Below are 14,372 nucleotides of genomic sequence, written 5' to 3'. Positions count from 1 at the left end.
CAATAACATTTTCAGCAACAAGAATATGAATTAAATATTGGATTATTTTATTTAGAAAATTTTACTGTTTCATTTATTCACAATTGAAATATAGCATTCTATTCTATGGCAGCTTTGTGCATCGGGGCTATTTTCATTGAATTTGCATATAATATTTGCAGTATCCTTCCGTAATTTAATATTTATTTAGCGATAAAGTACTGAAACCTGCACGCCCATTGAAACTGACAGATCCTTTGTGTTAAATATGAAAAAGTGCAAAAAGGCCGCCGAAATTGCAGTTGAAATTCGAATTCTGAATGCTGCAATATTAATGTTTTCAAATAAAATCGTTGCAGCGGCAGCAGCCACCGAAATTGGCGCAAAAAGACCTAGTGAAGAGGCAATATGAATATTTCACATCAGAAACCTAATTGACCATGGACCCAATAAAACTGCGCATATTTATGATTGCAATTTATGCGCCACGCTCGAATTCCCATTGCGCAATCGAAGCAGAACGAAATGCCGGCTAAATAAATAAAATAATTAACGCACGGACGAACGTTTTTTGTGCCACTTTTTTCATTTGGGCAGGGAAAGAGCTGTCGCTCAGCGTTTAATTGCCGCATTTATTTAGAAAACTGAAATTTGAGTATCCTGAAGGATTAGGAAGTAAGGCTGGCACACACAAGACCACGATACGAGCCCTGGAAATGCTAGCTGGTGGCCTGCGGGTCTGTCAACAAGAATTATATAGAGATTTTGCTGCAGCAGCCACTTGAGTGCCGCACACTTTTGACGATGCAAGGCAGGAAGCCATTGCACTGCGCAAGTACCACGCACACAATAGCCCATATAAATTTTCGAGACTTGCAGCAACTATAATATGGAGTGTCGTATAACTGATCGCTTTTAATGTTGCTGAAATTCGGTCGCAACGTGAACCGCTCGCATGAAGTCACATATTTGCTGTTGCTGACTGATAATGCATGAGCTGCTGCAAAAATGGCAAGACGGCTGGAATGTATGCAGCCACTTCACCCATGCTACTGTGTGTGTGCGGAGGCGTGCGAGTTTTATGCGTCTCGAAGCGGCACTCCAGACTTTCGGTGCATTTGTGTAACTTTATGATAAGCAAATGCCTGATGCTGCCACCCACCCACACACGCTTCGCCCGCCAGACAGCCGCCATTGTTGGCAGTATTGCGCTCCACTTGCCACACACATGTTGCCACAGCGTATATAAGCACATACGCCCAACCGAGCAGGTGCCCATGTGTTGCTGGTTTCAGAGCAAATGCAATAATTGCACCACTCTAGAGCTGCAAATGTGATTTTAATGCCACACAAGTGTTTTATACATAACTTTACACAGGCGTCCCTCACTGTGGCAGCTCCTCTGCCAGGACACACACACACAAACACACACAATTACGGCAATACTCGCAAATGGAATTGCGTTTCGTATGCTGGTGCAACTTGCTTCCTCTAATGCTAGCGCAGCCATGGCAGCTGCCACCGGCAGTGGCAGGGCCACCAGCAATACCGGCAACAACAACAGCAACTACGCATAACGCTGCGAAACATATTTGTGCCCAATGCAAAAATAAAACCCATTGAATCTCGACAGAGGTTTTTATTTTGCTTTGAATGCGCCGGAGCCTTCACCTTAATGACATTGTTTCTGCTTTTGCTTTGAAATGAAATTGAAAAACATCGTAAATTTCATGTATGCGCAGCTCATTGCAGTGCAGCTGCACCCCGCTCAGCTAAGTGCTTCATTATGAGCGAGGTTTGCCGGGTTTGCGAAAATTCTAATTTCGATTTGACACAAATTCAGCTTTGATCTGCGAAATTAATCCCAGTTTTGAGCACATGACAAAAGCACTTACATACCTCTTGATGGCAACATGTTGGAAGCGGCTTTTTTCCGAGCTACAGTTGACACTGACGTGCCGTGGAGCAAAGTTTCAGTTTCGCAAAAAAAGTGAACAGTTGATGGAGAAGCAAAATGTTTGTTGTTATTGTTATCATGCTGGTTTATGTCTCAATATTACATTATTTGGTTTCTCACTACATCTCCGGTTTGGAGTAAAAAGCTGCTGTTCGCCATGGCTAAACCTCACATCAAGTATTCTTACATTCCAGCTCCTCTTTTAAGTATACAATAATAAATATTGGGTAGTCGAGAAATTCTTTTCGTATTTTGTCAATCGATGTCGTTGCAGTCATATGTATCCAGTGCTACTGATCACATTATCTCTTACCATATATTGTTAGAAGGGTGAGATGTTAAGCTTTATTTAAATTCACTTTGGGGAAATTGAAAAAAGTTACAGCACTTCAAAAATGAGTGAAAAAATGCAGAAATTCCCTATATTTTGAAATTTTTGTATAAAAATGGGAACAATGCCGCGTAAGCGACCCGTGAAATTTATTAAATTTACTTAGACGATGCTGTATCAGCTCGTGCAGCACAACAATGGTTCGCTCGTCGCTGAAAAAGTCGATGAAATTATGGAGAAGAGTGACCAGGACCCTCACAGCCATGACATCGCTAAGGGCTTAGCATTCATCATCACACGGGTTTGAACCATTTAAAAAAGGTTGGCTACAAAAAGAAGTTCGTTGTTTGGCTACCACATAAATTGTCTGTGAAAATTTAATGGACTGAATTAACGTCTGCGATTCTTTGCTGAAACGAAATGATCAAATACGACAATAATGTGCAAAAAAGATCATGGCCGAAGCGTGGAGAAACTCCACAAATGGTCATAAAGCCAGGATTGACGCGTCGAAAGGTTGTGCCGAGTTTGATGTTTGATGTGATTGGAAAGGAATCATCCACTATGGGCTGCACTAGCCTGGTCTAACGATTGATTCTACATTTCACCGTCAACAACTGATGAGATTGAAGCAAGCAATAGAACATAACGGCCAGAACTGAACAACGGAAAGGACTTCGTCTTCCAACAGAACAACGCTAGACAATAGACCTCTTTGATGACTCCGCAAAAACTGGAAGAGCTTGGCTAGGAAGTTTTGATACATCCATCATACAGGCCTGACCGACCACCGTCGGACTACCGTTTATTTCGGTCAATGCAGAACACCCTTAATGAAGTAAAGTTGGCTGCAAGAAAAAAAAAATATATATGAAAATTACTTATCGCAGTTTCTCGCCGAGAAACCAGAAAAGTTTTACACTGGTCGTCCAAAATGGTGCATATTTGGTTCATTAAATTCATTACAAATATTAAAAAAAACAAAAAAAAATTGAAATTTGATTAGAAATACGAAAAGACTTTTTCGACTACCCAATATAACTTTTTATCTATCACGCTTAGTTTCACGTTATACGTACCACCGTTAGATTACTGCACTCTGTAGAAATGTGTATGTTGGAATATAAAAAAAAGTCAACGCCTAAATTTATGCTAAAAGTTCTTGATCGACAATTGAAGACCGTGGGTGTATATTATTTTTTTTTTTTTTTTATTTTATAAAAGCTTACATAATAATACAATTATTATACAAACTAAGAAAATACGCAGCACTAGCATCATGGGCTATCGGCCGAGGGGTGTATATTAACAAGCAAGGAAACCATCGAATGGATGAGTGACTAAAACAAATACATACATATCTGCCAAAGTCTACAGTTTGCTTTTAGACTGAGTTCGTATGAGAGTGCGGTTTGGAGACGGGTAAACACAGAAATTGAGGGCGGACGGACGATGGCTTAAACCAATTCATATTTTCATTGTTCTCATTTTGAAATAAGCACATATCTATCGTGAACCAGTTATCTGGCTGTCATAAATGACCGTTGCTTGAGCGCTACTGTTTCAATACAGCAGTGTTTAACACTTTTCACAAAACTAACAGTGCTTCCGGTACCACATACAGCTATGTATGTGTGCGTGGAGTTATGCATAGCCATACACATGACCATATGCTTGAGCATATGCAAATGGAAAGTAGTAAGTAAAGAAGAGTAGGAAAAAATGTTGTGTTCTACATTTGACCACGTTTTAAATTAATTTTTTCGCAATAAAAATATCTTTTATTCTTAACGCCGTCTGCTGCAGCTATGGCCGAGCGCACACTGGTTTCGCTGATGGCAACAGAAGAGAACGCAGCGCTGAAAATAGCACACCCCAGCACGCGTGCCGCCCGCCACCCAGCGCCCGCCTTTTCATACGCTTGACTTCCTTGAAGAATCATTTTGAAATGAATCACTTTAATGGAACAAACTATTGCGCTGGCGAAACAAGAATAAATAGTGCGCGGAAGGTAGTGGAATGTGGAAGAGCGACCACGGAATTAAAAAACATAAAATTCGCGTGCCACAGCGGATGTGGCATGAACGGATGGTTGTGTCCGCGCAGCATAAGCGAATACTTAGCACAATGGCGAGCGCGAGTGATTGCAGCGGACGGTTGCCAAAGGAATGTGTTTGGCTGTGGCTGCGGCTCCAGCTGCTGTGGCCGTCACTGTTGGAACAGAAGAAGAAAAATCGCCGCTATTCACAGTTCAGATGTTCGCAAAATACACCGAAATAAAAGCGACAAATTCACAGTTTTTGAATTTAGTCTTTAAAATTTAAATCAAATAATAACGCCAACAACAGCAATAATAACGTGTGGGAAATACGAAAAATTTATTTTTCAAACCTTCAAGGAACTGTTGTTAGATATTTCGTGTTGGTAATTAGTGGCAAGGGCTCAGTGGCGTCAATGGTTGAGTTGTTTTTCACTCGGTTAAGTGCATCAAGTCTATTGGGCCACAAAAAAACGTGGAACAACGAGTACAGATCGCACCATGAGCACACGTTTATCAAATGCCAAGTAAGAGAAGGTAGATAATCCAGGCCCAAGCAAATATTGCAATGTGCAAGAAGAGTAAGAGCATTTAAAGGGTGACCCATATCGAGGTTCCTAACTTTTTTTAGAGAGGCAATTTTGCTTGTTTAGATACTGATTGAGCCAGAAATGGGCCTCATCGGCGAACAAAATTTGGCTCGTAAACGACGGATCTTCTTGGAACTTTTCAAGAGCCATAGAGCGAAGCTATGTCGATCAAGAAAGGTCGAGCGGCTTCAGTTCTTAAACAACTGTATTCTGTGTTCTGTATTCTGTACGCTTTCAATTTAAAATCTCGACTTAAAATGCACCAAGTCATTTCATACATTAAGCCGAGTTACTCCGAACGGTACCGAATCGACTCTGCACGGGCTTCGTGTATACTCTCAGTTGCGGCTGCTATATTTACTTCACTGCATGCGAGACGTGATCTTGTCTATTCGGTCGAATATTATTCAATAACAAATGCTGGGCCTCAAGATAGGTGATGGTGTTGCTAATAGTGCGTTCAGTAGGGCGATTATGTTGACCATACAGAACATGAATTTTCATAATAAAGTTGAACGATTTGTAAAAGTACTTCAAGAGTAAGTCTTTCCATGATGAAATGCCGAACAATACTGTGCTCTTTCAAAAAACAGGCTTTTGAAAGAAGTAATTTTACTTGGATCACCCGTTACTATAAGAAACAAATGCGCGCTGGGTACGGCCACCAAAGCGCAGCTCATAAATTTAATACCACTAAGCAACAAAGGCGGCGGCAACAGTCAGTCCAAAATGACCGCAGAGCAGAGCAGAGCAAGGCCGTGGAATCGCTGGGTATAGTATTATATAAAAACGTTGGCTTGATTTGTGTAGCTCGAACAGAGCATCACTCACATCATTCAGTTGGCTAGGATACATACCTAAATTCATTTTGGTGTATAGTCTTTGAGGTAAAAGGTAAATATCTATTTTTGTCTGGACGATGTGTGTTACTTCGGAATACTTCTTACAGCACCAGCCTTTAGTTTTGTATTTTCAAAAAATGTATAATCACTCAGCTTGCTTTTTACCGAGGTTATTGCTCTCAGTTTTTGTTTCGTCTTTATATAGGTGCACCATTTTGTTTTATGGTTGAAACAGATGTTGACCTTGAGTGGCGGTGATAATTTCAATGATTTCCACATCAGCAGAGTTTATATGTCATGCTTAAATTTATTATGTAAGTTAAGGGTTAACAAAGAATGCAAAAAATTCCATTCCTTACCTCAAAATACCTCTAGGAACGTGTACGCATATATGTATATATGCGTAAATATCGGTAAAACCCAAAGCTTCATTACTACACGCTGCACCCTATGGCTGTTAGCAAGAAAAAGAAAGCACTACGCGCACACACACACAGCTCGAAGTTCTAGCGGTGCTTTTATGTTCTCTGTGCTTGTGGCTATGTGCGGAGTTGAGCGCTCTCTCCATTATATATATGTATGACATGATAAGAAAAGCAGTCGTGACATAAATCGCGGTACACCTTTTCAAGTCATAGACTCTCCGCAGAAAAAAAAAGAACACGCTTCTTGAGGGCATACTTGCGTGTGTGAGGAATAAATGGGGTATTCGGCAGTGTCAAACTGTTGTCAACTATGTCTGAAAATATTATCTAACTGAATGCTGATTTGTATGGCAAAGCCGAAAGGAAGTGAGAAATGACAAAGTTCGGTGTCAACTTAAAAGTAGAGTAAATCAGTGAATATACTAGAATTTTTATAATTTTACTGACATTGGTGCTTAGAGAAAGAGCACTATTCAAACTTATCCGGATTATGGACCTGAAAACTCGACTGTATACTAACTTCGCTTATTGGACAAATACTTAAGCGGATATTTGGGAGTTACATGGCAAGCGTTGAAGCAGTCAATGATCTGGAAGCTGGTATTCCAAATAATTGATTTTCCATCACCACAAAGAACATCAGACTCCCCAACGCTGAAAACTATTTTTGGCGAAAACAATTTGTCATACAAGTGTTATCAAGAAAATAGATTAGAAGAGAGGATGCCAGACCAATGATTTGCGTACATAAAATTTTCAAGAGTTTCTTTCACATATATATCTTTTGAATATATCCATATATATAGTATATTTACATATATTATATAACGTTTTAACAGCGAAAGCTAAGTGTGTCCTCACAGTTTAATTGCCTCGCGGACACTCAAGCGCCCACATCGAGCAGGACTTTGGCGCAGACGATTTACTGCCACATCGTGCGCTCCAATCAGCCATTAAGTGTAAAAAATAAGATATAAAGCGAAATGTTTGTTTAATTTACTACAATGTTGTCGCAGTAAATTAGGTTATAAATACGACTTGCAATTTCCATGCAAAAAAAAAAAAAAAGTGAGATATAACAAAGACGAAAGCGTCTAGGGGGCGTTCGAATGTGTCTGGAAGCTACGGAGCTTGCCAAGTCGAATGAAGCATGGCGAAGTACGCAGCGCAAAGGCGTTGACGTTGCAGCACATAGTATGCTCTTCGATTTTTAGTCATATTCCGTAGCTATTTGGGCGGAAAGTAATAAGTCGTAAATTTTCCACTGTCATTTTTTGCAACGATCGATTCGACAACGTTTTGGTGGGCCGCAGCTCTTGGCTCTTGGCATGGCCAGCGGCAGAGGACCAGTGTGCGGTTGGCAAATGAAAATGATGAGTAGATACTATATTCGTGCTAATAATGTGACTGAAATTTCTCTTTTATGCACGAGTAAGTGCACTCTTACAAACAGACATTGTTTGGCTTGGCCAAAAGCATTCTTCTGCAGACTCATAACCACTTTGGCATGAATTATATGGYAATTTTTTATCGCAGAAATTATTTTTAGCACAAAGACCTGCTGAACGTTATTTGTTGTCAGCGSCTTTGGCCGGTTCTTGGGGAAATTATTTAGGAAGCTTGGTGGAGAATGTTTGCAGGAATTAGTGGAGATTGCTTAAGAAYTTCGAACTTAGCAAATGCAAACAAAAAATCTGATTATACCTTACTTCTTTGGTGAAGATTGTGTAGATATTTATTGGAACGTTTTCAGTATTCCTGTTATGTTATATTTGGTGCTGTGAAACGTAGCGTTTCATTGGCATGATTTGTGTCACATGCCTGATGCTGACACCGTTCCCCCAAACAATCGGTGGACGAAGCAGCAACAGTTTGCCTTTAAACAGCATTGTCACCGTTTTTTCCATTAATATGTCCACCCTCATACTTAAACCGCAAGTATTTACAATATCTTAGAGATGTTCTACTGCCAGCTCTAGGTCAGTTCGCGAGCGACCTTCACCCGGAAGAAGAGGTCGTCTACTAAGGACCACAGAGGAACCCTGCGGTCAGCTACGAACCACTCCAACAGACTCCGTGAAGTGGGTCGCCTTAAAAGTCTGAAGGTGGTACATTCCGAAATCCTCTCGCAAATCGGTTACATCTCTGTTAACGTGGACSATTGCGCAGCGGAGCCTAGCTTGACAGAGAAGAGGCGCAGCGCGTTTTATCACGGTTACATCGTAGCTCAAGGTAAARGTTGGAGGAGAAGTCTTATGTCGGGTGCTCTCAATCAACTCTTGTTTGAAACTGCCRGACCATTTTAGTGTTTTTTAAGCAGAAGTGGCAGCTCTCGTCAATGAGTGCATGACCTCACTAGTTGTGGCTTTAAGCTACTTTTATACTAAACTTGCCTTGGTGTCTGGCCACAGCGAAACCGTCAGAAACTGCAAAGCCTATGAGCTCGCTATCGAGGGCACTACACACCATTAGGATGTAAAGGAATATCTATTATCCTGTCTTCAATGCGAGCTCGGTAAGCGATGTTCAGCAACCAGCCCATATAGGGCAGCGAAATCATGACATGACATATAAAAGGTACATAAAACTACCGGCTGTTAGCCGGCTTCACGCAATGAGACTAAAGGTTTTAGAGGACGAAACTTGAAAAACATGAGGTGGAAAATATCTACACATTGTTTCGTTCACTTCCCAGCTTTTGTCGTCGTTGAAACATCTTCGTTGTCATACTTTCTACGACCTCGCCGAATTGGTTGTAGTAAACACTAAGCTTCTTCACAAAACTGTAGGAAGATTATTGGAATACTAATTGGTCACTGTCTGGTGGCGACAAACGCAAGCAGAATGTAGCTGCCAGATCAAGAAGACTGCAGGAATATCTAGAGCAGGACTCCAGGGAAACAAAAGAGTATCTCTTGTGCAATTGTTTGGCAAGGCTACGCTGTAAGCATCTGGAGTCCCTACGGTATGATATACTGGAAGAGGTATCGATAGTGAGGCCATAGTTTCTGTTGAAATTCGTCAAGACCAGATATCTTTTCACATTCCTTGTAACTGAACTCGATCTGGTATCGTAAGAGACCAAAACTGCTCTATCCGTGGCTCATTGGCCTGCTAGATTAATCTAACCTTACATAGCAGTCTATATTAAACAAAGTATGAGTTCTGTTTTGCTTACCAGCTTATCGAAATTTCCCATATTTTGTCTATCGGCCACTAAATACATATAAAGAAACAAAAGTAGATGTGACTTGCATGTTGGCAGAAGCTAAGTTGAATGTCATTTAATGGCGACAATAAATATTTTATTGCCACTTTTAGAGTTATTGCCAATATTTGGACAATATGTTAGCTGTGATATTGAGACATAACTTCAATGCATAGGCGAGGAATATTTGGGGCATTGCGGAGCGGGGTACATAAATGTTTGGTAGAAATTGCGAAAGGATAATTAAAGAGGTGATATTAAAAAGCGAACTATTTATCTCATATTTTAAAATAATAAAGTTGTCTAACAGTATTCATATGATAGCTTATAGTAATAACCTAGCTTACACTCGCAACTAAAGTAGTAGCTCAATGCCTAAAATAGAAGATGCGTAAGAAAAAATCGAAGGCGAATTGTCCGATTTAAGAGTACTTCTAATAAAGCATTGCTGCACTGAAGCTTACATAACGGATACACATCATTGAATATTTACAACTCTTTATATATTCCGATATTAGCAACCGATAAATTCGCTCTCCCAAAATACATTTCAACCAACCATAATATACAATATCTAAAGTAGTTTGAGGAATTATTTATGAAATTACAGCCGAACGCGTTTAAACTTTTTGGTATGAGAGATAAGTCTTGTTGTCTGAGACCATTTACATATTTATACGTGTATATTATCCACGTGTGCTCATAAATATGCAACAGATTTCATTGAAAACCTTGATTTCGGCCTTCACACCTCACACAGTATCTTAAGAACCAATGAGACGCATTGAACTGACATATGCTAATTAATAGGAGAGCAAGCTAACTCATCTCTTTTTGCGAATTTACTTCTATAAAAACAAAGCCAAAGCTGTGAATTTCATCAGTTACTTTCCACAGCTTCACTAGTACGCTTTACTACAAAAGCAGCATTTTAGGTTTTGACACTTATTCGAGAACACACCACCGCCATTATGATACCGAAGAACTTCCTGAAAATCTGCTCCGTGCTGATTGTTATGGCAGTGTTATTGCCACACGGTCAAAGCCAACGCACCGTCTGTGGACCGGCCTTGGACGCTGTGCTCAGCACTATTTGCGTCCATGGCTTCAACTCAAAATTCAAGAAATCCGGTGAGTAAACCGCTGAAGATTGCAGCACTGACCAATTATTTCACCTTCCTTCGAAAATTAAAACTTCTTTATTTGAAAATCAGTGGAGTGGGATGATCTGGGAAACAATGAAGTGGACTACGAGCTGCCCTTCCCCTATGCCAACTCGCCATTCTTAGCTAAGATTCACGGCGCCCAATTTGACACATTAGCCAAGACTCGTCGCCACCGAGACACGATCCTAACCGGTGTTTATGATGAATGTTGCAGCAAGGCCTGCAGCTACAATGAGATTCTTTCCTATTGCAACACATTTTAAAACTAAAATGCTTAGTATAGTATTCAGCCCACTACACTTACTCGCTTTTAATTAAGTACTTGTAATGCCGATGCTTACTAAAATCACTATAAATAATCAAAAACTCGAATAAAAGGACATGAGGTATAATGTGATTGGCTTATTTTAAGTATAAACGGTTTTCGGATATATGTATATTAACGAGTGCTAAGAGCCTTGTTCGAACAAAAGCTTGAAATTGATATTTAAACAAATGCAGCAAACTATTGGACATGCCAAAGAAACGTTTTCAAAAATAAACACATGTTGACATTTGAACTAAAGTATCTTCCATGTTTAGAAGCTCTGAGTAATTTTTTTTATTTTCATATTCCAGTTCTTAAAGTTAGAGATTTGCTTGTGATGAAATAATTATTATTTTTTTTTKTTTTAGTTACTGACTTTGTATTATTGGTGTAATGCGACCACAGTTACTGAAAACCTTGACAATGACCTACGACCAACGCAGCTCTGATGAATTTTAAAGCGCGCATAAACGTAGTTAATTGGTAATGGATCGCATATTCCCAAACTGTTGCCCAGCTGCCTGTTTTAGGGCCACGAGTATATATACCGGGCCCCGGAAAGTAATAGGATTGATTTTCTTCCGCCGCGAGGAAAATTCGATTGCATTCGATAGAGAGCGTTCCTAACTAACGAACAAGTGGCTGGCCAGTTTTCTCCGAGCACCTCGAGAGTCTGTGACTAGTGCAAGCCGAAAATGTAGCGTTCGTTAGAGCATAGGTACGCGCTTAAATTCTGTGTGAAACTCGGTAAATCTGCGACAGAACCGTTTGAAATGATCATTCTTACCCAGATGTTGCTTTAGCCAGAAGTGGTGCGTTTTGGTGGCAACAGGTCTTTTTGAAGTGCCGAGAAGAGGTCGCTGCTAAAGACCGGAAAAATGAGCACATCCAAAATGAAAACGATGCTCATTATCTTTTTTTGTCAACGACAACTTTTACGTGGAAGTCCTCAAGAGGCTCAAACGAAGGGTCAATCGGGTCCGACAAGACATCGCAGCCGATAGGAAGTTGCATCACGACAAAACTTCGGATCAATAAGATGTGTCATCTCATCATAAAAAGATATACCATCCAACAAAGAAGCGAAGTTATTAAAATTTACTACCGAAATTTGGAATCCCGTGCCAGAGGGACAAAGAAGATCGCGGAAATCGCCTTCATGTGTCTCATAACTTATAAGGAAGCATTTGACTTTCTGCTCTCTTTCTATGTTATCGTGAATGGCAGCAGCTGGAACGTGGACAGCAACATCACCTTAACTTTTATTATTACTTTGTGGTGTCCAGTTTATTATTCGCGCGAATGCACTTTTAATGAAATCTATACAGACTGGCTTTTAACGATGCAGAAATTCGGGAAATTACCCAAACTGTAACGGCTAGTACTGCAACGGCTAGCAATTACACACCTTGGCCACTTAAAGCCGGAAAATCTAAACACACAGCACACCTGCCTCCTCACCGCGTCGTCCGGCGTGGTGTGATTGTTGTCGCCTTGTCCGAGCATTTGCCAAGCGCGTGTAGCAGTGCGTTCCTCTGCCGGTGTATGTGTGAACGCAGTCGCGCATGTATTTGTGTGTGTGTGTGTGTACGGCCGTTCCGTCGCGCGAAAATTTTTCTTTACTCACAAAAGGTACACAATTTGGCATTTTTAATGCCGCCGCATGCTGTTGTGTCGTTTCGCTTTGCGCTGTGTTGTTGTTGGCGTTGTTTTTGGGACATTTTATGCGTATTTTTTACAGGACATTTAATATACCTGCTTAGGTCATAAATTATGCAGAGAAAAAGTGCAGTAAATGAGACCCCATAAATTTGGCTAAATTGTTTATGGCTATATTTGTGTTGCTGTTGTTGTTGTTGCTGAGCACACAATACTGTTGGCGCGCTGTTTTTTCGCATTTCGCATTTGATATACTGCATTGCCAAGCGTTATGTCTGTATGTGTATGTGTGGGTTAGTGTGCGAGTGTGAGCATAAAAGCTTTTAAAGTGGCCTGTAAGATTATAAATACAAACAAACTTGCATTTATATAAATTGTGCACACACACACCCGCACATGTGTAGGGTTCTCTAACACAACATGGCTTTGTTTTATTGTTGTAGGCCACATTAACCATGCATGAATAAAAATTGAGATATTTTTATGATGTGCACTTTGTTTTAAGTGTATGCGTGAGCATTTGCACATATTCAAATTTATACGAAAATTGCTGCAAACGCGTCTGCATGTGTGCGAGTGTATGTGGTGTGTGTGCCAACAAATATTTGCACACCGAATTGTACTGGCAATAGCTTAACATACAACAACAACTGCACAGCCAAACGGTTGAGGTGGACACAAGCAGCGTGTGGGGGGCGAGTCCTGGGCGAGCATTTCTCACACCACAATCGTGTTTGTATGTGCGTGTGTGTGTGAACTTCTGATTTATGCGACACCCGCTTAATTTCAATCGCTCCTTCTGCTTTTCTCTGTTCTTCACAAATTTCTCGTTCGAGTACTTACATATGTATGTATGTATGAAGAACGTGTGTCCTGTCTGCATGCATCGGTGACAGTCGCTTTGTGGTGGGTGTGGCGGGTGAGGCGTATGCGAGAACACGTTTACACGCTTTCATGGCTGTGCGTTAAAAATTGGAATTGGCCGCCTGCCAACGAATTTTTGGCATTAAATAAAATTTATCTCTCATGTCTTCGGGGTTAAGTGTTAACGGCTTGTTGTTGCTCAGCGTTAAAAATTATGATTTTATTGTATTTAGTTGAAGAACTGCATATGTGCAATAATGCATAGACACATTTGAGCAAAGTTCGGACCACATTTGTTTTTATTCTAGATTTGGTCTTGTCTACTCTTACTCTGCTGTTTCAGTCGTCAGTGGACATGTTGAGATAAGGTTGAACTCGCCTTAAACTTTGCAAATTTTAATGACTATAGTATTGGAAAAATTATGAAAAATAGTAAATTGAAATATACGAGTCAGCTTTTGGAACATAATGAGGCCTTACGCAGCCCCCGGGTGTCAACACAACTTATTTGGATTAAAGAGATGCCTGGCATTTGCCAAGAATTGCAAGTGAATAACCCCGCTCGAAATCTAATCCTACAGTTTGGGCTCTTTGAGACTCTTTGCGACTTTCTTATTTCTTATAGCGGGTGATCCGAGTTCAGGTACTTTTTTAAATAGTCTGTTTTTCACAGAACACGTGAACACGTGAGTCGTGTCAATCGTTCAACTTGGCCAACATAATCGGTCTACTGAGCCTACTATTCGCGACAGCATCACCCATCTTGAACATTCGACCGAACAGACCACATCCAGCACGCAGTGGAAATGTAGCAGCTTTAGACGAAAGTGCACACTAGGACACGAGGACGAGGACCACTCAACCTTCCCAAGTGACCTGGTTATGTGCTATGGCATTTCCAAGAAAATCCGACATTTTTGAGGTAAATGTTTTTCTGAAAAGGGGCCAATTTCTAGCTCAGTGGGTATGTGTAGGAAAATTGCCGTATTTGGGATGAAGAGACTCA

At 40.5% G+C, this 14,372-nt stretch overlaps 2 protein-coding genes across 2 annotated transcripts in view; one reads left to right on the top strand and one right to left on the bottom strand.

The window, feature by feature from the left end:
* The window catches only part of LOC108971727, a 103,972-nt gene that overhangs the window by 65,854 nt on the left and 23,746 nt on the right, over positions 1 to 14,372 (bottom strand). The window lies entirely within an intron of this gene.
* Positions 10,271 to 11,096, top strand: LOC108971729 (probable insulin-like peptide 1). Its single transcript, XM_018937980.1, has 2 exons — positions 10,271 to 10,501; positions 10,585 to 11,096. The coding sequence occupies exons 1-2, from the start codon at positions 10,342 to 10,344 to the stop codon at positions 10,797 to 10,799; spliced, it is 375 nt and encodes a 124-aa protein (XP_018793525.1). The 5' UTR covers positions 10,271 to 10,341; the 3' UTR covers positions 10,800 to 11,096.

The sequence above is a fragment of the Bactrocera latifrons genome, unplaced genomic scaffold (assembly GCF_001853355.1).
Source record: "Bactrocera latifrons isolate USDA-ARS-PBARC rearing strain unplaced genomic scaffold, ASM185335v1 scaffold_357, whole genome shotgun sequence".
Classification (NCBI taxonomy): domain Eukaryota; kingdom Metazoa; phylum Arthropoda; class Insecta; order Diptera; family Tephritidae; genus Bactrocera; species Bactrocera latifrons.
This window is presented reverse-complemented; position numbering and strand designations above follow the sequence as displayed.

Excerpts from the sequence above, each read along its gene's own strand:
- LOC108971729 (XM_018937980.1), top strand. The coding sequence starts at position 10,342 with ATGATACCGAAGAACTTCCTGAAAATCTGCTCCGTGCTGATTGTTATG. Across the intron at positions 10,502-10,584 it reads CTCAAAATTCAAGAAATCCG|TGGAGTGGGATGATCTGGGA; the intron begins GTGAGTAAACCG and ends TTTGAAAATCAG.